The sequence below is a fragment of the Panulirus ornatus genome, chromosome 20 (genome assembly GCF_036320965.1).
Source record: "Panulirus ornatus isolate Po-2019 chromosome 20, ASM3632096v1, whole genome shotgun sequence".
In the NCBI taxonomy this organism is placed as follows: domain Eukaryota; kingdom Metazoa; phylum Arthropoda; class Malacostraca; order Decapoda; family Palinuridae; genus Panulirus; species Panulirus ornatus.
In genome coordinates this window covers 78,986,787-79,008,618 of record NC_092243.1, presented here as the reverse complement: position 1 = coordinate 79,008,618, position 21,832 = coordinate 78,986,787, and the positions used below count along the sequence as shown (strand labels likewise).

Sequence of the window (21,832 nt, the reverse complement as noted above, 5' to 3'; positions counted from 1 at the left end):
GAAGCAGTGAAAAGTTTTTGTCGAGGATGTAAGGTATGTGTACGTGTAGGAAGAGAGGAAAGTGATTGGTTCTCAGTGAATGTAGGTTTGCGGCAGGGGTGTGTGGTGTCTCCATGGTTGTTTAATTTGTTTATGGATGGGGTTGTTAGGGAGGTGAATGCAAGAGTTTTGGAAAGAGGGGCAAGTATGAAGTCTGTTGTGGATGAGAGAGCTTGGGAAGTGAGTCAGTTGTTTGCTGATGATACAGCGCTGGTGGCTGATTCATGTGAGAAACTGCAGAAGCTGGTGACTGAGTTTGGTAAAGTGTGTGGAAGAAGAAAGTTAAGAGTAAATGTGAATAAGAGCAAGGTTATTAGGTACAGTAGGGTTGAGGGTCAAGTCAATTGGGAGGTAAGTTTGAATGGAGAAAAACTGGAGGAAGTAAAGTGTTTTAGATATCTGGGAGTGGATCTGGCAGCGGATGGAACCATGGAAGCGGAAGTGGATCATAGGGTGGGGGAGGGGGCGAAAATCCTGGGAGCCTTGAAGAATATGTGGAAGTCGAGAACATTATCTCGGAAAGCAAAAATGGGTATGTTTGAAGGAATAGTGGTTCCAACAATGTTGCATGGTTGCGAGGCGTGGGCTATGGATAGAGTTGTGCGCAGGAGGGTGGATGTGCTGGAAATGAGATGTTTGAGGACAATGTGCGGTGTGAGGTGGTTTGATCGAGTAAGTAACGTAAGGGTAAGAGAGATGTGTGGAAAAAAAAAAGAGCGTGGTTGAGAGAGCAGAAGAGGGTGTTTTGAAATGGTTTGGGCACATGGAGAGAATGAATGAGGAAAGATTGACCAAGAGGATATATGTGTCGGAGGTGGAGGGAACGAGGAGAAGTGGGAGACCAAATTGGAGGTGGAAAGATGGAATGAAAAATATTTTGTTTGATCGGGGCCTGAACATGCAGGAGGGTGAAAGGAGGGCAAGGAATAGAGTGAATTGGATCGATGTGGTATACCGGGGTTGACGTGCTGTCAGTGGATTAAATCAGGGCATGTGAAGCGTCTGAGGTAAACCATGGAAAGCTGTGTAGGTATGTATATATGCGTGTGTGGACGTATGTATATACATGTGTATGGGGGTGGGTTGGGCCATTTCTTTCGTCTGTTTCCTTGCGCTACCTCGCAAACGCGGGAGACAGCGACAAAGCAAAAAAAAAAAAAAAAAAAAAAAATATAAGAAAGGGGAGTGGGGGAGGAATGGGAGGTATTTAGGGAATCAGTCATGGATTGCTCAAAAGATGCTTGTGGCATGAGAAGCATGGGAGGTGGGTTGATTAGAAAGGGTAGTGAGTGGTGGGGTGAAGAAGTAAAATTATTAGTGAAAGAGAGGAGAGAGGCATTTGGACGATTTTTGCAGGGAAAAAATGCAATTGAGTGGGAGATGTATAAAAGAAAGAGACAGGAGGTCAAGAGAAAGGTGCAAGAGGTGAAAAAGAGGGCAAATGAGAGTTGGGGTGAGAGAGTATCATTAAATTTTAGGGAGAATAAAATGATGTTCTGGAAGGAGGTAAATAAAGTGCGTAAGACAAGGGAGCAAATGGGAACTTCAGTGAAGGGCGCTAATGGGGAGGTGATAACAAGTAGTGGTGATGTGAGAAGGAGATGGAGTGAGTATTTTGAAGGTTTGTTCAATGTGTTTGATGATAGAGTGACAGATATAGGGTGTTTTGGTCGAGGTGGTGTGCAAAGTGAGAGGGTTAGGGAAAATGATTTGGGAAACAAAGAAGAGGTAGTAAAAGCTTTGCGGAAGATGAAAGCCGGCAAGGCAGCAGGTTTGGATGGTATTGCAGTGGAATTTATTAAAAAAGGGGATGACTGTATTGTTGACTGGTTGGTAAGGTTATTTAATGTATGTATGACTCATGATGAGGTGCCTGAGGATTGGCGGAATGTGTGCATAGTGCCATTGTACAAAGGCAAAGGGGATAAGAGTGAGTGCTCAAATTACAGAGGTATAAGTTTGTTGAGTATTCCTGGTAAATTATATGGGAGGGTATTGATTGAGAGGGTGAAGGCATGTACAGAGTATCAGATTGGTGAACAGCAGTGTGGTTTCAGAAGTGGTAGAGGATGTGTGGATCAGGTGTTTGCTTTGAAGAATGTATGCGAGAAATACTTAGAAAAGCAAATGGATTTGTATGTAGCATTTATGGATCTGGAGAAGGCATATGATAGAGTTGATAGAGATACTCTGTGGAAGGTATTAAGAATATATGGTGTGGGAGGCAAGTTGTTAGAAGCAGTGAAAAGTTTTTATCGAGGATGTAAGGCATGTGTACGTGTAGGAAGAGAGGAAAGTGATTGGTTCTCAGTGAATGTACGTTTGCGGCAGGGGTGTGTGATGTCTCCTTGGTTGTTTAATTTGTTTATGGATGGGGTTGTTAGGGAGGTGAATGCAAGAGTTTTGGAAAGAGGGGCAAGTGTGAAGTCTGTTGTGGATGAGAGAGCTTGGGAAGTGAGTCAGTTGTTGTTCGCTGATGATACAGCGCTGGTGGCTGATTCATGTGAGAAACTGCAGAAGCTGGTGACTGAGTTTGGTGAAGTGTGTGAAAGAAGAAAGTTAAGAGTAAATGTGAATAAGAGCAAGGTTATTAGGTACAGTAGGGTTGAGGGTCAAGTCAATTGGGAGGTAAGTTTGAATGGAGAAAAACTGGAGGAAGTAAAGTGTTTTAGATATCTGAGAGTGGATCTGGCAGCGGATGGAACCATGGAAGCAGAAGTGAATCATAGGGTGGGGGAGGGGGGCGAAAATCCTGGGAGCCTTGAAGAATGTTTGGAAGTCGAGAACATTATCTCGGAAAGCAAAAATGGGTATGTTTGAAGGAATAGTGGTTCCAGCAATGTTGTATGGTTGAAAGGCGTGGGCTATGGATAGAGTTGTGTGCAGGAGGGTGGATGTGATGGAAATGAGATGTTTGAGGACAATGTGTGGTGTGAGGTGGTTTGATCGAGTAAGTAATGTAAGGGTAAGAGAGATGTGTGGAAATAAAAAGAGCGTGGTTGAGAGAGCAGAAGAGGGTGTTTTGAAATGGTTTGGGCACATGGAGAGAATGAGTGAGGAAAGATTGACCAAGAGGATATATGTGTCGGAGGTGGAGGGAACGAGGAGAAGTGGGAGACCAAATTCGAGGTGGAAAGATGGAGTGAAAAAGATTTTGAGTGATCGGGGCCTGAACATGCAGAAGGGTGAAAGGCGGGCAAGGAATAGAGTGAATTGGATCGATGTAGTATACCAGGGTTGACGTGCTGTCAGTGGATTGAATCAGGGCATGTGAAGCGTCTGGGGTAAACCATGGAAAGTTCTGTGGGGCCTGGATGTGGAAAGGGAGCTGTGGTTTCGGGCAGTATTGCATGACAGCTAGAGACTGAGTGTGAACGAATGGGGCCTTTGTTGTCTTTTCCTAGCACTACCTCACACACATGAGAGGGGAGAGGGATGGTATTCCATGTGTGGCGAGGTGGCGATGGAAATGAATAAAGGCAGACAGTGTGAATTGTGTGCATGGGTATATATGTATGAGTCTATGTGTGTATATATATGTGTACATTGAGATGTATAGGTATGTATATTTGCATGTGTGGACGTATATGTATATACATGTGTATGGGGGTGGGTTGGGCCATTTCTTTCGTCTGTTTCCTTGCGCTACCTCGCAAACGCGGGAGACAGCAAAAAAAAAAAAAAAAAAAAAAAAAAAAAAAAAAATTTTTTTTTTTTTTTTTTGTTTGTCGCTGTCTCCCGCATTTGCGAGGTAGCACAAGGGAACAGACGAAAGAAATGGCCCAACCCACCCCCATACACATGTATATACATACACGTCCACACACGCAAATATACATACCTACACAGCTTTCCATGGTTTACCCCAGACGCTTCACATGCCCTGATTCAATCCACTGACAGCACGTCAACCCTGGTATACCACATCGATCCAATTCACTCTATTCCTTGCCCTCCTTTCACCCTCCTGCATGTTCAGGCCCCGATCACACAAAATCTTTTTCACGCCATCTTTCCACCTCCAATTTGGTCTCCCACTTCTCCTCATTCCCTCCACCTCCGACACATATATCCTCTTGGTCAATCTTTCCTCACTCATTCTCTCCATGTGCCCAAACCACTTCAAAACACCCTCTACTGCTCTCTCAACCACACTCTTTATTTCCACACATCTCTCTTACCCTTACGTTACTTACTCGATCAAACCATCTCGCACCACACATTGTCCTCAAACATCTCATTTCCAGCACATCCATCCTCCTGCGCACAACTCTATCCATAGCCCACGCCTCGCAACCATACAACATTGTTGGAACCACTATTCCTTCAAACATACCCATTTTTGCTTTCCGAGATAATGTTCTCGACTTCCACACATTCTTCAAGGCTCCCAGGATTTTCGCCCCCTCCCCACTCTATGATCCACTTCCGCTTCCATGGTTCCATCCGCTGCCAGATCCACTCCCAGATATCTAAAACACTTTACTTCCTCCAGTTTTTCTCCATTCAAACTTACCTCCCAATTGACTTGACCCTCAACCCTACTGTACCTAATAACCTTGCTCTTATTCACATTTACTCTTAAATTTCTTCTTTCACACACTTTACCAAACTCAGTCACCAGCTTCTGCAGTTTCTCACATGAATCAGCCACCAGCGCTGTATCATCAGCAAACAACTGACTCACTTCCCAAGCTCTCTCATCCCCAACAGACTTCATACTTGCCCCTCTTTCCAAAACTCTTGCATTCACCTCCCTAACAACCCCATCCATAAACAAATTAAACAACATTGGAGACATCACACACCCCTGCTGCAAACCTACATTCACTGAGAACCAATCACTTTCCTCTCTTCCTACACGTACACATGCCTTACATCCTCGATAAAAACTTTTCACTGCTTCTAATAACTTGCCTCCCACACCATATATTCTTAATACCTTCCACGGAGTATCTCTATCAACTCTATCATGTGCCTTCTCCAGATCCATAAATGCTACATACAAATCCATTTGCTTTTCTAAGTATTTCTCACATACATTCTTCAAAGCAAACACCTGATCCACACATCCTCTACCACTTCTGAAACCACACTGCTCTTCCCCAGTTTGATGCTCTGTACATGCCTTCACCCTCTCAATCAATACCTTCCCATATAATTTACCAGGAATACTCAACAAACTTATACCTCTGAAATTTGAGCACTCACTCTTATCCCCTTTGACTTTGTACAATGGCACTATGCACGCATTCTGCCAATCCTCAGGCACCTCACCATGAGTCATACATACATTAAATAACCTTACCAACCATTCAATAATACAGTCACCCCCTTTGTAATAAATTCCACTGCAATACCATCCAAACCTGCTGCCTTGCCGGTTTTCATCTTCCGCAAAGCTTTTACTACCTCTTCTCTGTTTACCAAATCATTTTCCCTAACCCTCTCACTTTGCACACCACCTCGACCAAAACACCCTAAAGCTACCACTCTATCATCAAACACATTCAACAAACCTTCAAAATACTCACTCCATCTCCTTCTCACATCACCACTACTTGTTATCACCTCCCCATTTGCGCCCTTCACTGAAGTTCCCATTTGCTCCCTTGTCTTACGCACTTTATTTACCTCCTTCCAGAACATCTTTTCATTCTCCCTAAAATTTAATGATACTCTCTCACCCCAACTCTCATTAGCCCTCTTTTTCACCTCTTGCACCTTTCTCTTCACTTCCTGTCTCTTTCTTTTATACTTCTCCCACTCAATTGCATTTTTTCCCTGCAAAAATCGTCCAAATGCCTCTCTCTTCTCTTTCACTAATAATCTTACTTCTTCATCCCGCCACTCACTACCCTTTCTAATCAACCCACCTCCCACTCTTCTCATGCCACAAGCATCTTTTGCAGAATCCATCACTGATTCCCTAAATACATCCCATTCCTCCCCCACTCCCCTTACTTCCATTGTTCTCACCTTTTTCCATTCTGTACTCAGTCTCTCCTGGTACTTCCTCACACAAGTCTCCTTCCCAAGCTCACTTACTCTCACCACCCTCTTCACCCCAACATTCACTCTTCTTTTCTGAAAGCCCATACAAATCTTCACCTCAGCCTCCACAAGATAATGATCAGACATCCTTCCAGCACATTAACATCCAATATATATATGTATTACAGAGGTATAAGTTTGTTGAGTATTCCTGGTAAATTATATGGGAGGGTATTGATTGAAAGGGTGAAGGCATGTACAGAGCATCAGATTGGGGAGGAGCAGTGTGGTTTCAGAAGTGGGAGAGGATGTGTGGATCAGGTGTTTCCTTGAAGAATGTGAGAAATACTTAGAAAAGCAAATGGATTTGTATGTAGCATTTATGGATCTGGAGAAGGCATATGATAGAGATGACAGAGATGCTCTGTGGAAGGTACAAAGAATATATGGTGTGGGAGGCAAGTTGTTAGAAGCAGTGAAAAGTTTTTATCGAGGATGTAAGGCATGTGTACGTGTAGGAAGAGAGGAAAGTGATTGGTTAGGTTAGGTTAGGTTAGGTTAGGTTAGGTTTGTACAATGGCACTATGCACGCATTCTGCCAATCCTCAGGCACCTCACCATGAGTCATACATACATTAAATAACCTTACCAACCATTCAATAATACAGTCACCCCCTTTGTAATAAATTCCACTGCAATACCATCCAAACCTGCTGCCTTGCCGGTTTTCATCTTCCGCAAAGCTTTTACTACCTCTTCTCTGTTTACCAAATCATTTTCCCTAACCCTCTCACTTTGCACACCACCTCGACCAAAACACCCTAAAGCTACCACTCTATCATCAAACATATATATATATATATATATATATATATATATATATATATATATATATATATATATATATAAATCAAAAATATATATATATATATATATATATATATATATATATATATATATATATATATATTTTTTTTTTTTTATACTTTGTCGCTGTCTCCCGCGTTTGCGAGGTAGCGCAAGGAAACAGACGAAAGAAATGGCCCAACCCCCCCCCATACACATGTACATACACACGTCCACACACGCAAATATACATACCTACACAGCTTTCCTTGGTTTACCCCGGACGCTTCACATGCCTTGATTCAATCCACTGACAGCACGTCAACCCCTGTATACCACATCGCTCCAATTCACTCTATTCCTTGCCCTCCTTTCACCCTCCTGCATGTTCAGGCCCCGATCACACAAAATCCTTTTCACTCCATCTTTCCACCTCCAATTTGGTCTCCCTATTCTCCTCGTTCCCTCCACCTCCGACACATATATCCTCTTGGTCAATCTTTCCTCACTCATTCTCTCCATGTGCCCAAACCATTTCAAAACACCCTCTTCTGCTCTCTCAACCACGCTCTTTTTATTTCCACACATCTCTCTTACCCTTACGTTACTTACTCGATCAAACCACCTCACACCACACATTGTCCTCAAACATCTCATTTCCAGCACATCCATCCTCCTGCGCACAACTCTATCCATAGCCCACGCCTCGCAACCATACAACATTGTTGGAACTACTATTCCTTCAAACATACCCATTTTTTATATATATATATATATATATATATATATATATATATATATATATATATATATATATATATATATATATATTAATTAAACAATTAATATATATATATATTTTTTTTATCATTATTTTGCTTTGTCGCTGTCTCCCACGTTACCGAGGTAGCGCAAGGAAACAGACGAAAGAATGGCCCAGCCCGCCCACATACACATGTATATACATACATGTCCACACATGCACAATATACATACCTATACATCTCAATGTACACATATATTTACACACACAGACATATACATATATACACATGTACATAATTTGTTTATGGATGGGGTTGTTAGGGAGGTGAATGCAAGAGTTTTGGAAAGAGGGGCAAGTATGAAGTCTGTTGGGGATGAGAGAGCTTGGGAAGTGAGTCAGTTGTTGTTCGCTGATGATACAGCGCTGGTGGCTGATTCATGTGAGAAACTGCAGAAGCTGGTGACTGAGTTTGGTAAAGTGTGTGAAAGAAGAAAGGTAAGAGTAAATGTGAATAAGAGCAAGGTTATTAGGTACAGTAGGGTTGAGGGTCAAGTCAATTGGGAGGTGAGTTTGAATGGAGAAAAACTGGAGGAAGTGAAGTGTTTTAGATATCTGGGAGTGGATCTGGCAGCGGATGGAACCATGGAAGCGGAAGTGGATCATAGGGTGGGGGAGGGGGCGAAAATTCTGGGAGCCTTGAAGAATGTTTGGAAGTCGAGAACATTATCTCGGAAAGCAAAAATGGGTATGTTTGAAGGAATAGTGGTTCCAACAATGTTGTATGGTTGCGAGGCGTGGGCTATGGATAGAGTTGTGTGCAGGAGGATGGATGTGCTGGAAATGAGATGTTTGAGGACAATGTGTGGTGTGAGGTGGTTTGATCGAGTAAGTAACGTAAGGGTAAGAGAGATGTGTGGAAATAAAAAGAGCGTAGTTGAGAGAGCAGAAGAGGGTGTTTTGAAATGGTTTGGGCACATGGAAAGAATGAGTGAGGAAAGATTGACCAAGAGGATATATGTGTCGGAGGTGGAGGGAACAAGGAGAAGAGGGAGACCAAATTGGAGGTGGAAAGGATGGAGTGAAAAAGATTTTGTGTGATCGGGGCCTGAACATGCAGGAGGGTGGAAGGAGGGCAAGGAATAGAGTGAATTGGATCGATGTGGTATACCGGGGTTGACGTGCTGTTAGTGGATTGAATCAAGGCATGTGAAGCGTCTGGGGTAAACCATGGAAAGCTGTGTAGGTATGTATATTTGCGTGTGTGGACGTATGTATATACATGTGTATGGGGGTGGATTGGGCCATTTCTTTCGTCTGTTTCCTTGCGCTACCTCACAAACGCGGGAGACAGCGACAAAGCAAAAAAAAAAAAAATATATATATATATATATATCCCTAGGGAAGTGAGTCAGTTGTTGTTCGCTGATGATACAGCGCTGGTGGCTGATTCATGTGAGAAACTGCAGAAGCTGGTGACTGAGTTTGGTAAAGTGTGTGAAAGAAGAAAGTTAAGAGTAAATGTGAATAAGAGCAAGGTTATTAGGTACAGTAGCGTTGAGGGTCAAGTCAATTGGGAGGTGAGTTTGAATGGAGAAAAACTGGAGGAAGTGAAGTGTTTTAGATATCTGGGAGTGGATCTGGCAGCGGATGGAACCATGGAAGCGGAAGTGGATCATAGGGTGGGGGAGGGGGCGAAAATTTTGGGAGCCTTGAAAAATGTGTGGAAGTCGAGAACATTATCTCGGAAAGCAAGAGTGGGTATGTTTGAAGGAATAGTGGTTCCAACAATGTTGTATGGTTGCAGGGCGTGGGCTGTGGATAGAGTTGTGCGCAGGAGGATGGATGTGCTGGAAGTGAGGTGTTTGAGGACAGTGTGTGGTGTGAGGTGGTTTGATCGAGTAAGTGACGTGAGGGTAAGAGGGATGTGTGGAAATAAAAAGAGCGTGGTTGAGAGAGCAGAAGAGGGTGTTTTGAAGTGGTTTGGGCACATGGAGAGAATGAGTGAGGAAGGATTGACCGAGAGGATATGTGTGTCGGAGGTGGAGGGAGCGAGGAGAGGAGGGAGACCAAATTGGGGGTGGAAAGATGGAGTGGGGGGGGTTTTGTGTGATCGGGGCCTGAACATGCGGGAGGGTGAGGGGAGGGCAAGGAATGGAGTGAATTGGAGCGATGTGGTGTGCAGGGGCTGGCGTGCTGTCGGTGGAGTGAATCAGGGCATGTGAAGCGTCTGGGGTAAACCATGGAAAGCTGTGTAGGTATGTATTTTTGCGTGTGTGGACGTGTGTATGTACATGTGTATGGGGGGGGGGGGTTGGGCCATTTCTTTCGTCTGTTTCCTTGCGCTACCTCGCAAACGCGGGAGACAGCGACAAAGTATAAAAAAAAAAAAAAAAAAAATATCCCTAGGGATAGGGGAGAAAGAATACTTCCCATGCATTTCTCGCGTTTCGTAGAAGGCAACTAAAGGGGACAGGAGCGGGGGCTGGAAACCCTCCCCTCCTTGTAGTTTAACTTTCTAAAAGGGGAAACTGAAGAAGGAGTCAATCAGGGAGTGCTCATCCTCCTCGAAGGCTCAGATTGGGGTGTCTAAATGTGTGTGGATGTAACCAAGATGAGAAAAAAGGAGAGATAGGTAGTATGTTTGAGGAAAGGAACCTGGAGGTTTTGGCTCTGAGTGAAATGAAGCTCAAGGGTAAAGGGGAAGAGTGGCTTAGGAATGTCTTGGGAGTAAAATCAGGGGTTAGTGAGAGGACAAGAGCAAGGGAAGGAGTAGCACTACTTTTGAAACAGGAGTGATGGGAGTATGTGATAGAGTGTAAGAAAGTAAATTCTAGATTGATATGGGTAAAACTGAAAGTGGATGGAGAGAGATGGGTGATTATTGGTGCTTATGCACCTGGGCATGAGAAGAAAGGTCATGAGAGGCAAGTGTTTTGGGAGCATCTAAGTGAGTGTGTTAGTGGTTTTGATGCAGCAATTACAAGGGAATATGTCCATTAAGTATAGCAGGAAAAGTGTACATAAGAATGTTGACTGACAGAGTGATGGAAGTGACTGAATGTCAAATAAGTAAAGAGCAAGGAGGTTTTAGGGAAGGTAGGGGATATGTGGAGCAGATTTTTGTGGTAAAGATGACTAAGGAAAGGTATTTAGTAAAGGGTACGAAGTTGAATGGAGCATTTGTGGATCTGGATAAAGAGTATGACAGAGTCAAGTGGAATGCTTTATGGGATGTGTTATGGATATAAGGGGTAGGGGACAACTGTTGGATGATAAGAAAGCCTTCTATATATATAGGAGCAAATGCATACCTAAGTGTGGAGGGGGAGGTGAGCAAAAGTTTTGGTATATATGTGGGTGTGAGGCAGGGCTGTGTGATGTCACCATGGCTTTTTAATATACATATATGGATGGAGTGATGAGAGAGAGATGAAAGCAAAACTATGGAAAGGGGGTACAGAGATGGAGTGTGGCAGTGAGATATGACGGCAACTGGTAAGCCTGTTTGTGGATGATACTGTGTTGTTTGATGAAAGTGAAGAGGAGTTGCAGAAGGTTGTATGTTTTATGATGTATGTAAGCATTGGCGATTGAAAGTAAATGCAAGAAAAAGTAAAGTAATGGAGTCTGAGAGGAAACAGAGTGAAAGTATAGATTTTGTAAAACCATATAGAGGGAAAATTTTTTTTTACTAAATTGAGCTTTGGGTATGGGTGAGAAAGACTGGAAGTGGTGAGAGACTTTAAGTATTTGGGAGATGTCATGGGTAAGTTTAGTGATAAGGAAGGAGAGTTAAGGGAGAAAGCAGTACAGGGTAGAAGAGTCATTGGGCCCCTTAACAGAATAATGAAAGATAGAGATGTATGGAAAAGAAGAGAGCATTAAGGGACAGCATAGTCCTCCCAACCCTGACCTATGCAACCAAAATATGGATATGGAATAAGTCATTGAGGTCAAGAATCCAGGCTGTGAAAATGAGTTATCTGAGAAGAGCATGTGGGGTGACTAGATGGAGCAAAGAGAGAAATGAAGGGGTGTATGAGATGTGGTATGGCAGGTAATGCATAGGGAATAAATTGTGGAGTGGTAGAGTCAGTGAAATGTAATACTTTGAGGTGGTTTGGGCATGTGAAAAGACTGAAAGGCTGGATGTTTACAAGGAGAGTGTATGATAGTTCAATTAAAGGGGTTGGTGAGAGAGGAAGACCACCTACAACATGGGCAAACAGTACAGAAGAATACTGGAGAGAGAAATGGTGGAAGAATGAGTGGAATGGTGTATGGGTTGGAGGCATTAAGGACAGGGATAAGTGAAGACTCTTTTGCCACAGCTATCCCTTGATGGTAGTTTCCAGAGGGAACAGGCATTAGAAATATGGATAAACAGATAGCAGACAGGTTAGCATATGGAGGGTGTTTCGGTTGAAGTGACATGAGAAGTGAAAAAGTCGTGGAGAGTGGTTGGGGAAGACAGATGTGGTAAAAACCTTTTGCAAGATGAAATGTGGCAAGGTGGCTGAAGTGGATGGTACTGCATTTGGATTTCCTAAGAAAGTGGGTGACTGTGTTGTTGACTAGTTACATAAGATTTATAATGCATGTATGCATGTATGAAATATGGTGAGGAGCCTGAGGATTGGCAAAATGCATACATAGTGCCACTGTATAAAGGCATGGGGGACAAAGGTGAGCATTCAATGTACAGATGTATAAATTTGTTGAGTGTTTCTGGTAAGTTGTGCATGAGAGTAGTGATTGAAAGGGAGAAGGTATGTACAGAGCATCAGACTAGGGAGGTACAGTGTGGTTTTAGGAGTGAAAGAGGATCCAAAAATACACTGAAAACCTAACCAACCAATCAACAAAACCATCATCCCCTTTCTTAAGAAATTCAACTGCAATACCATCCACTTCAGCCTTCTTACCACTTTTCATCTTACACAAGGTTTTAAGCACCTATTCTCTCTTCATCAGAACATTTTCCATGACTCTCACTTGCCATCCCTTGCAGACCCAAACACCCTACATCTGCCACTTTATCATAAAACACAATTAACTGTCCTTCAAAACACACATTCCATATCTTCGTCACCTCATTAATTACTGTTACCACTTTCCCATTTGCCCCTTTTGTCAATGTTCCCATCTGCTCTCTTGTTTTCTTCTCTATTAACCTTCTTCCAAAATATCTTAATCTCCCTGAAGTTTACTACTAATTGGTTACCCGACCTCTCATCTCTCCTCTTTTTCAACCCTGCACCATCTACCAAACATCTGCACTCCATTCCTTTAAGTACCATCCATATTCCTCTTATTTTCTCTATGACTGGCAACTTTACTTCTTTATCCCATCATACATTACCCTTTCTCACCTGCTCACCTTGCACACACTTCTCTTGCACATGCCATCACCACTTCCTTAATTTATCTCCTGCTCCTCACACACTTCTCATGCTTACATTTACTCTTACCTTTTACCATTCTATACCTAATCTCTCCTAGCAGTTCTCCAAAAATGCCCCTATCATAAGCTCACATACTTTCAAAACCCCTCTCACTCATACCATTTCCTCTTTCTCGAAAATCCCAAATCTTCACCTTTGCGTCTACTGGGTGATGATCAGACATCCCACCAGCTGCCCTTTTCAAAACAATCATATCCAAGAATCTCCCTTTTGCATGCCTAACAATTAGAAAAATATATTGTACATCTTAAAGAACAAAACTACAAGAATTTAACAAGACCTGACAAAAATACACATAAATCTAAAGAGTCTTCCCAAAACAACAGTTGACTGAGCTGACTTGTCACATCACAGTGGTATATGTGGGGTTGGAGGGACAAGATAATACACACCCCTTGAGCTAAACCATATACAATAATCTTACACAACAAATCCTACAATCATATGAATCCTTTTAGTCTCTTCTAATGAAACATACACATATATTCATGTACATTTATATGTTTCAATGATTTACATTAGAGACCAATTACAGGTTTAAAACAAAATTTTTTTTCTGTACCAATGAAAGCATACTAATATGAGTCATCAAATAAAATTCCTTTGATTATTGTTCATCAGCTTTTTTTTGTTAAAAATTATCATAAATTTAAAGTCATTTGATACTGATTACCGCTCATAATATCTTACTTATCTGCAACAGCTGTATCAAATTTCATGAGAATGTGACTAATACTGGTGATTAAAATTAACATCTGTTTAACTCAAAAGTGCTGAGTTCTCCAAGATACAATATATTCTTGATTTGCGCTCTTCATCTTTATCTCAGCAATTTCATACAAGGGACCAAATCTTATATAAGCACCTATTTCGGCCCTGGAGCTACAAGGTTCATTCACCCCTTAAATGAAAGTAAAAGTCATTTCTTGTTTTTTGTTGTTAGCCAGCGACCAGGGAGGTATACTACAAGCACTATCTGCCTGGGTACTGGGAGAGTTAGTGACATCTGCATAGTAAGCCAGTACTTCAATGGTTGTCAAGTTGCACTCCCATGACACAGATAGCTGTCTTTTCTTTCTGCCTAAATCACACATGAAATACTGGCATTCTGTCTAAACATACAACCTCTCCTTGTCATGCATAACATGACAACACTCAGCTCACACTGCTCATTCTTCATAAATCAAGATTTTCCTGTGGTGAATGCTATGTTCTAGCCCTGCCTTTTGGCAAAATGTTATGAATAATTGAGAGAAGTAGTAGTTAGGAACATTTAGGCAAGAGCATTGAGTAGAAACATTAGGTAGATGTAGCAGGTAGGTACATTAGGCAGGAGCATTAGTCTGAGGTGGTCAGGAGGAACATTAGGTAGAAGCCTCTGCAAACACTGCACTAGACTTGCCCTCTGCCAGTGGCCTGTTAAGGGTGAGGCACTAAAGCCTAAGAAGTGGCACTAGAGTTCACCATTCATGGAGACTCTATTGCTGAGGCCAACGCCTTTAGGGAGTTCCCTTCTCTAATGCTGTGACCAATCCCTTTAGGGAGTTCCAGAAGGGAACAAGCAACAGAGCTATAGATATATAGATATACAAAACTCTTACTCACTTTGTTTTACATTTCTCCCCTCACACTACTCTACTTCATTATTTCAAAACATGGCGGGAAGAACTGCTCTCTGATCAACTATAAGTCAGATATGACTCCTAAAGGCAGTCACTTCAATGTAATTGTCCTCAGACTGATTGGTGCCAACAGACAATGCAGCTGATAGCTCTGGCTCGCCCACAGACTAACACACACATTCGCCTGTTGAAAGTCTTGTGAATCTTTTTGGTACTTAGGAAAGTACAACAAGCACTTGAAGGATGATTAGGCATCTTGTGATGCTGCTGGAAACCAGTAAAGTTTGCATGTGACTGAAAATACAGCACAGTGGTAGTAAAGGATGTAGCAAGCCATGGTGTCTGGCCTTCAAGAAAGGCCTGTGCTCCCACATTTGGGAAAACTTTTGTTCATCCTCCACTGATGAAAGCTGCAGCCCATTTTAAATATTCAATCCTACTGGGTTTACATTGTGAAGATAAAGGAACTTAAATAAAGATAAATGGGGGTGTAAATACCATTAAAAAATGAAAGTGCATGCTATCCATCTATCTATATCCCTGACACATGTACCAATTGGAACTCCCTTAAAGGGCTGTCCACAGTAACATAACCAGTGAATTCCACTGCTGCTTCTCAGCTTTAGTGCCTCACCCTTAATAGGCCACTGGCAGAAGGCAACTCTACCTTAGTGTTTGCAGAGGTTCCTACCTAATGTTCCTACTGACGACTTCTATCTAATGTTCCTACCAACTACTTCTAATGTTTCTATCTAGTGCTCCTGCCTATATGGTTCTCTGTACTACCTATCTGCTTCTATCATTTTGCTTAAAAGCAGGGCTAGCACATAGTGCTCACTGTAGGCAAATCTAAAGTTATAAAGAATGAGCTGTGTGTTACGTATGACAAGAAGAGATTGTACGTTTATGAGAGAATGGCAATAGTCGACGTGTGAATGAGGTAGAAAGAAAAGACAGCTACCTGGGTCAGAGGAGTGCAGCTTGACAATCACTGAAGTGCTGACTCACTAAGCAGCTGTCACTAACCCTTCCGATACCCAGGCAAGTAGCACTGGTAATATACCTCCCTGGTCATTGGCTGCCTACCAACTAATGCCTACTGAAAGCATGTGCAAGGTTACATAATGAAAGCAAGTCCACTGTATGCATTTTCAGCATGTATTACTGGTGTGCATAAGCTTCATACTTATGAAAGGCTAAGCTTCAGCTCCTTTAGCTTACAGTGTTCTGATATATGGTAAACATTTTTGTAGTAGATTCTCAAATTCCAATCAATTTCATCTAAGTAGAGTAATTCCTACAGATGAGTAAGTACTTACCGATTACACAACTGGAATGTATTACGTGTATTTAGGAGTAAAAATAATGGGGTTAGGGTAAGGATACATAATGTATCTACAATGATACCACATTATGATGGGTCTCAGAGTGAAGGAAGTATACAGTAGGTGCTAGTATGTTTAGGCTATTCTTCAAAAACTTAGGTTAACTTACACATGAGATATATGAAAATATCAGGATTTTTCTGCTGAAAGTCTGGGGTTGACTTATGGATGAAATCATGCTATACACGAGTACATATGGTAAAAAGCTTAAAGAGAAGAAACAGATATGTGATAACTGATGTATGATAGCACATGGAAAGTCAGAAAACAAATGTTCTGAAATAAGTGTCATGGAACACACTAAACCAAAAGAATGAATGCCCAGCAAGAGGAGTCTGTTACCTTAAGATGGGAAACATGGCTGGAGTGAGCAACGAGTCCTTCAAAAGGAAACTCGACAGCTGGCTTGGATAAGTACAAGATCAATCGTAGATTGACAACCTATGGTTGAACTGTCACTGCTGAAAATGACAGCATCATCTATCATGCAATAAATACAGTGAGCACTTCTTGCTATGCAAGCCTTTAGTAATTCCTTTCCCTTGCCTCTTCTTTTTCCCTTTCACAACCCTCTCAATATTTCAATTAGGCCCAGCCTTGATGTGGCCTTATATCCATAACTGAAGCTTCCAATGTACAAAAAAAAAAAAAATAAATAAAAAAATAAATAAATAAATAGAAATATCATCATAAGTAGGTACTCTCCTAAGTCCAAAGCCACTTTCTTGAACATCCATACCAACTGCTTGCACTCTTCTAGCAAACAATCTATAGTACCTGTAACATGTTTTACTACCATCCAAATGTGTGAGTTATACTAAAGGTTACTGCAAGATCATAATACTACCATACAAAATTATGACATTCATATTTTATCCCTGGGGATAGGGGAGAAAGAATACTTCCCATGTATTCCCTGCGTGTCGTAGAAGGCGACTAAAAGGGGAGGGAGCGGGTGGCTGGAAATCCTCCCCTCTCGTTTTTTTTTAATTTTCCAAAAGAAGGAACGGAGAAGGGGGTCAGGTGAGGATATTCCCTCTAAGGCCCAGTTCTCTGTTCTTAACGCTACCTCGCTAACGCGGGAAATGGCAAATAGTATGAAAAAAAAAATTTAAATAGTTATTCAAATTATGAGTAATTCATATTTTGAAAGTCATTTAAAGATTAAATACCCAGTGCAACCTTGAACACAGAGCAGACCAAATTTCCATAGAAATTCTGTATATTACTGTTCATGTGTTAGCTACCATCAAGCAATTCATAAGCAACAAAAAATTACATACCTATAGTCCTGTATGATATTCCATCGCCTTGAATTACTTTTATGTATGGGGGAAGAAGCCTGAAACCCTTGGAATTTTCTCTTGTTCCATATGCACTACCAAGAATTTCCAAACACTGAAATAAAGATATCCCAATTAAAACAAGACAGTAGAGTAGAATGTAGTGGAGAGAATGATTAGCAGAAGATTGTACACTGGTAAAGAACAGTATAAAATCTTCAGTTATCGGTAACTTATCAACCTATTCATTATAATTTCACCTGTAAAAGTTTAACTCGGTAACCAAACCTCTTATAACCCTATGGTGCTCAGAAAAAAGTGGATATCATCTACATCAATGACCAATGCTTAATCTCCAGCAATCAAATTTCCGCTGATCTTTGGTGGTGACGAGATACGTTAGTCTTCCTTATACATCAATTATTCACGAGTTCTTCAGACATGGCGTCAAGAGGATATCAGCAAATCACTATGTGTAGATGAAATTAAGCAATAATTGCTCCATTGCGATAAGGTGTTGGGCAGAAAAAAGGACCTTACTTGAAACAATTATCAAAGCTTCTGTGCCAGCAATCATACATCCACTGGTCTATGATGGTGGTGTGAGATGCCTGAAGCCTCCTCATGCAAAAATTATGAAAGAGTTCATATACCCTTCAGCCATGACATTCAAAGGGTATTGCAGTAGACTGCTGTGTGTAAATGAGATCAAGCAATATTTGCTCCAAAGCGATGAGGGGCCTCACACTCAAGATGATCTATTTCAGGATGCCAATGCTGTCTATGCTACTCTGACCACAACATAACATCATTTGCCACTCATATATTTCTACACTTCTGCCTACTTGAACCAGTCACCATTATGCCTAAGCTTCCAATATGTGTATTTCTACACAACAAGTGAACCTGCCAAGGGAGTAAGGATGACCTATAACTAGGAAAAGTTAAAAAACTGAATGAATTAGAGTATAGGGCTCATGCTTCAGCAGCTGTTCACAATTATGCAAACAACAGAAGCAGCATCTAGACTATAAAGAAAAAAAGCAAATTCATCAGGAAAGCCTTTCCTCAAGATGCCAACATATGTGAAGAAAGAGGATGCCCTGAAAATCTGGATGTAAGAAATGCAAGTGCAACAGATTTTCTACAAATGGGAAAATAATTGAAAATAAAGCCACTGAAATTCAAGAAGTGATGAAGACAGACAGAAAGCTTTTCAGTAAAAGAAAATTTATTGCTGGCTTCGTAATCTTATCAGATCAGAAGTGTTCCCGATAAATGTGATTCTGCAACACCTGATGAAGATGCTAAAAAGCACAAGAAAGTGGAACTCCAGAAAATGATAAAGGAGAAAGATTACACATCAAATAAGGTATGGAACAGTGAGGAGACCAGCCTTTACTTGAAAAAGATGCCAAAGAAAACTCACCTGATGAAGGTTGGGGCAAAGACTATATGTTTTACAACTACCAAAGACTGAATCACACAGAGGTCAGAGAATGCCATTTCATGGTCAAAAGTCTATCAGGATGAAACAGCAAGTTTCAGCAAAATGTATTATTTCTGTTAGTAAGGTATAAAGATGTATGTCCATTGTGGTTTTTTTAAAGGATTTTATATAACATAGAGAACTAAAAGGATAAAATGTGCACATGACTAACATGTACTTAGGGGTAATTAATAAGTAAATGAAATTACATTATTTTTCTGGAAAGAAAACCAGCAATAATTCAAATAAATGGCACTATGCTTGCACAGTGCCACTGCACAAAGGCAAAGGGGATAAGAGTGTGTGCTCAAATTACAGAGGTATAAGTTTGTTGAGTATTCATGGGAAATTATATGGGAGGGTATTGACTGAGAGGGTGAAGGCATGTACAGAGAATCAGACTGGGGAAGAGCAGTGTGGTTTCAAAAGTGGTAGAGGATGTGTGGATCAGGTGTTTGCTTTGAAGAACGTATGTGAGAAATACTAAGAAAAGAAAATGGCTTTGTATGTAGCATTTATGGATCTGGAGAAGGCATATGATAGAGCTGATAGAGATGCTCTATGGAAGATATTAAGAATATATGGTGTGGGAGGTAAGTTGTTAGAAGCAGTGAAAAGTTTTTATCGAGGATGTCAGGCATGTGTACGTGTAGGAAGAGAGGAAAGTGATTGGTTCTCAGTGAATGTAGGTTTGCGGCAGGGGTGCATGATGTCTCCATGGTTGTTTAATTTGTTTATGGATGGGGTCATTAGGGAGGTGAATACAAGAGTTTTGGAAAGAGGGGCAAGTATGCAGTCTGTTGTGGATGAGAGAGCTTGGGAAGTGAGTCAGTTGTTGTTCGCTGATGATACAGTGCTGGTGGCTGATTTGGGTTAGAAACTGCAGAAGCTGGTGATTGAGTTTGGTTGTGTGTGAAAGAAGAAAGCTGAGAGTAAATGTAAATAAGAGCAAGGTTATTAGGTAAAGGACGTAAGTGTGAATGGAGAAAAACTGGAGGAAGTGAAGTGTTTTAGATATCTGGGAGTGGATTTGGCAGCAGATGGAACCATGGAAGCGGAAGTGAGTCATAGGGTGGGGGAGGGGGCAAAAGTTCTGGGAGCATTGAAAAATGTGTGGAAGTCAAGAACGTTATCTTGGAAAGCAAAAATGGGTATGTTTGAAGGAATAGTGGTTCCAACAATGTTATATGGTTGCAAGATGTGGGCTATAGATAGAGTTGTAGAGAGGAGGGTGGATGTGCTGGAAATGAGATGTTTGAGGACAATATGTGGTGTGAGGTGGTTTGATCGAGTAAGTAATAATAGGGTAAGAGAGATGTGTGGTAATAAAAGGAGTGTGGTTGAGAGAGCAGAAGAGGGTGTTTTGAAATGGTTTGGTCACATGGAGAGAATGAGTGAGGAAAGCTTGACAAAGATGATATATGTGTCAGAGGTGGAGGGAATGAGGAGAAGTGGGAGACCAAATTGGAGGTCAAAAGATGGAGTGAAAAAGATTATGAGGGATCGGGGCCTGAACATGCAGGAGGGTGAAAGGTGTGCAAGGAATAGAGTGAATTGGAATGATGCGGTATACCAGGGTCGACGTGCTGTCAATGGATTGAACCAGGTCATGTGAAGTGTCTGGGGTAAACCATGGAAAGTTCTGTGGGGCCTGGATATGGAAAGAGAGCTGTGGTTTCGGTGCATTATACATGACAGCTAGAGACTGAGTGTGAATGAAGGTGGCCTTTGTTGTCTTTTCCTAGTGCTACCTCGGGTGGAGGGCTTTTCATTTAATGTATGGTGGGGTGGCGACGGGAATGAATAAGGGTAGACAGTATGAATTATGTACATGTGTATACATGTATATGTCTGTGTGTGTGTGCATATATACATATATATATATATGCCTAAATGTGTGTGGATGTAACCAAGATGTGAAAAAAGGAGAGATAGGTAGTATGTTTGAGGAAAGGAACCTGGATGTTTTGGCTCTGAGTGAAACGAAGCTCAAGGGTAAAGGGGAAGAGTGGTTTGGGAATGTCTGGGGAGTAAAGTCAGGGGTTAGTGAGAGGACAAGAGCAAGGGAAGGAGTAGCAATACTCCTGAAACAGGAGTTGTGGGAGTATGTGATAGAGTGTAAGAAAGTAAATTCTCGATTAATATGGGTAAAACTGAAAGTTGATGGAGAGAGGTGGGTGATTATTGGTGCATATGCACCTGGGCATGAGAAGAAAGATCATGAGAGGCAAGTGTTTTGGGAGCAGCTGAATGAGTGTGTTTGTGGTTTTGATGCACGAGACCGAGTTATAGTGATGGGTGATTTGAATGCAAAGGTGAGTAATGTGGCAGTTGAGGGAATAATTGGTATACATGGGGTGTTCAGTGTTGTAAATGGAAATGGTGAAGAGCTTGTAGATTTATGTGCTGAAAAAGGACTGATGATTGGGAATACCTGGTTTAAAAAGCGAGATATACATAAGTATACTTATGTAAGTAGGAGAGATGGCCAGAGAGCGTTATTGGATTACGTGTTAATTGACAGGCGTGCGAAAGAGAGACTTTTGGATGTTAATGTGCTGAGAGGTGCAACTGGAGGGATGTCTGATCATTATCTTGTGGAGGCTAAGGTGAAGATTTGTATGGGTTTTCAGAAAAGAAGAGTGAATGTTGGGGTGAAGAGGGTGGTGAGAGTAAGTGAGCTTGGGAAGGAGACCTGTGTGAGGAAGTACCAGGAGAGACTGAGTACAGAATGGAAAAAGGTGAGAACAATGGAAGGGGAGTGGGGGAGGAATGGGATGTATTTAGGGAATCAGTGATGGATTGCGCAAAAGATGCTTGTGGCATGAGAAGAGTGGGAGGTGGGTTGATTAGGAAGGGTAGTGAGTGGTGGGATGAAGAAGTAAGAGTATTAGTGAAAGAGAAGAGAGAGGCATTTGGATGATTTTTGCAGGGAAAAAATGC

The 21,832-nt window shown here is 41.6% G+C and overlaps 1 protein-coding gene across 6 annotated transcripts in view; it reads right to left on the bottom strand.

The window, feature by feature from the left end:
• LOC139756165 (nicotinamide phosphoribosyltransferase-like) overlaps positions 1 to 21,832 on the bottom strand; it is a 249,048-nt gene that overhangs the window by 41,783 nt on the left and 185,433 nt on the right. For all 6 annotated transcript variants that reach the window (XM_071675352.1, XM_071675350.1, XM_071675351.1 and 3 more), the window contains one exon: positions 17,401 to 17,515. In XM_071675352.1, the coding sequence (XP_071531453.1) occupies positions 17,401 to 17,515 (115 nt within the window). The remainder of the gene's footprint in view (positions 1 to 17,400; positions 17,516 to 21,832) is intronic.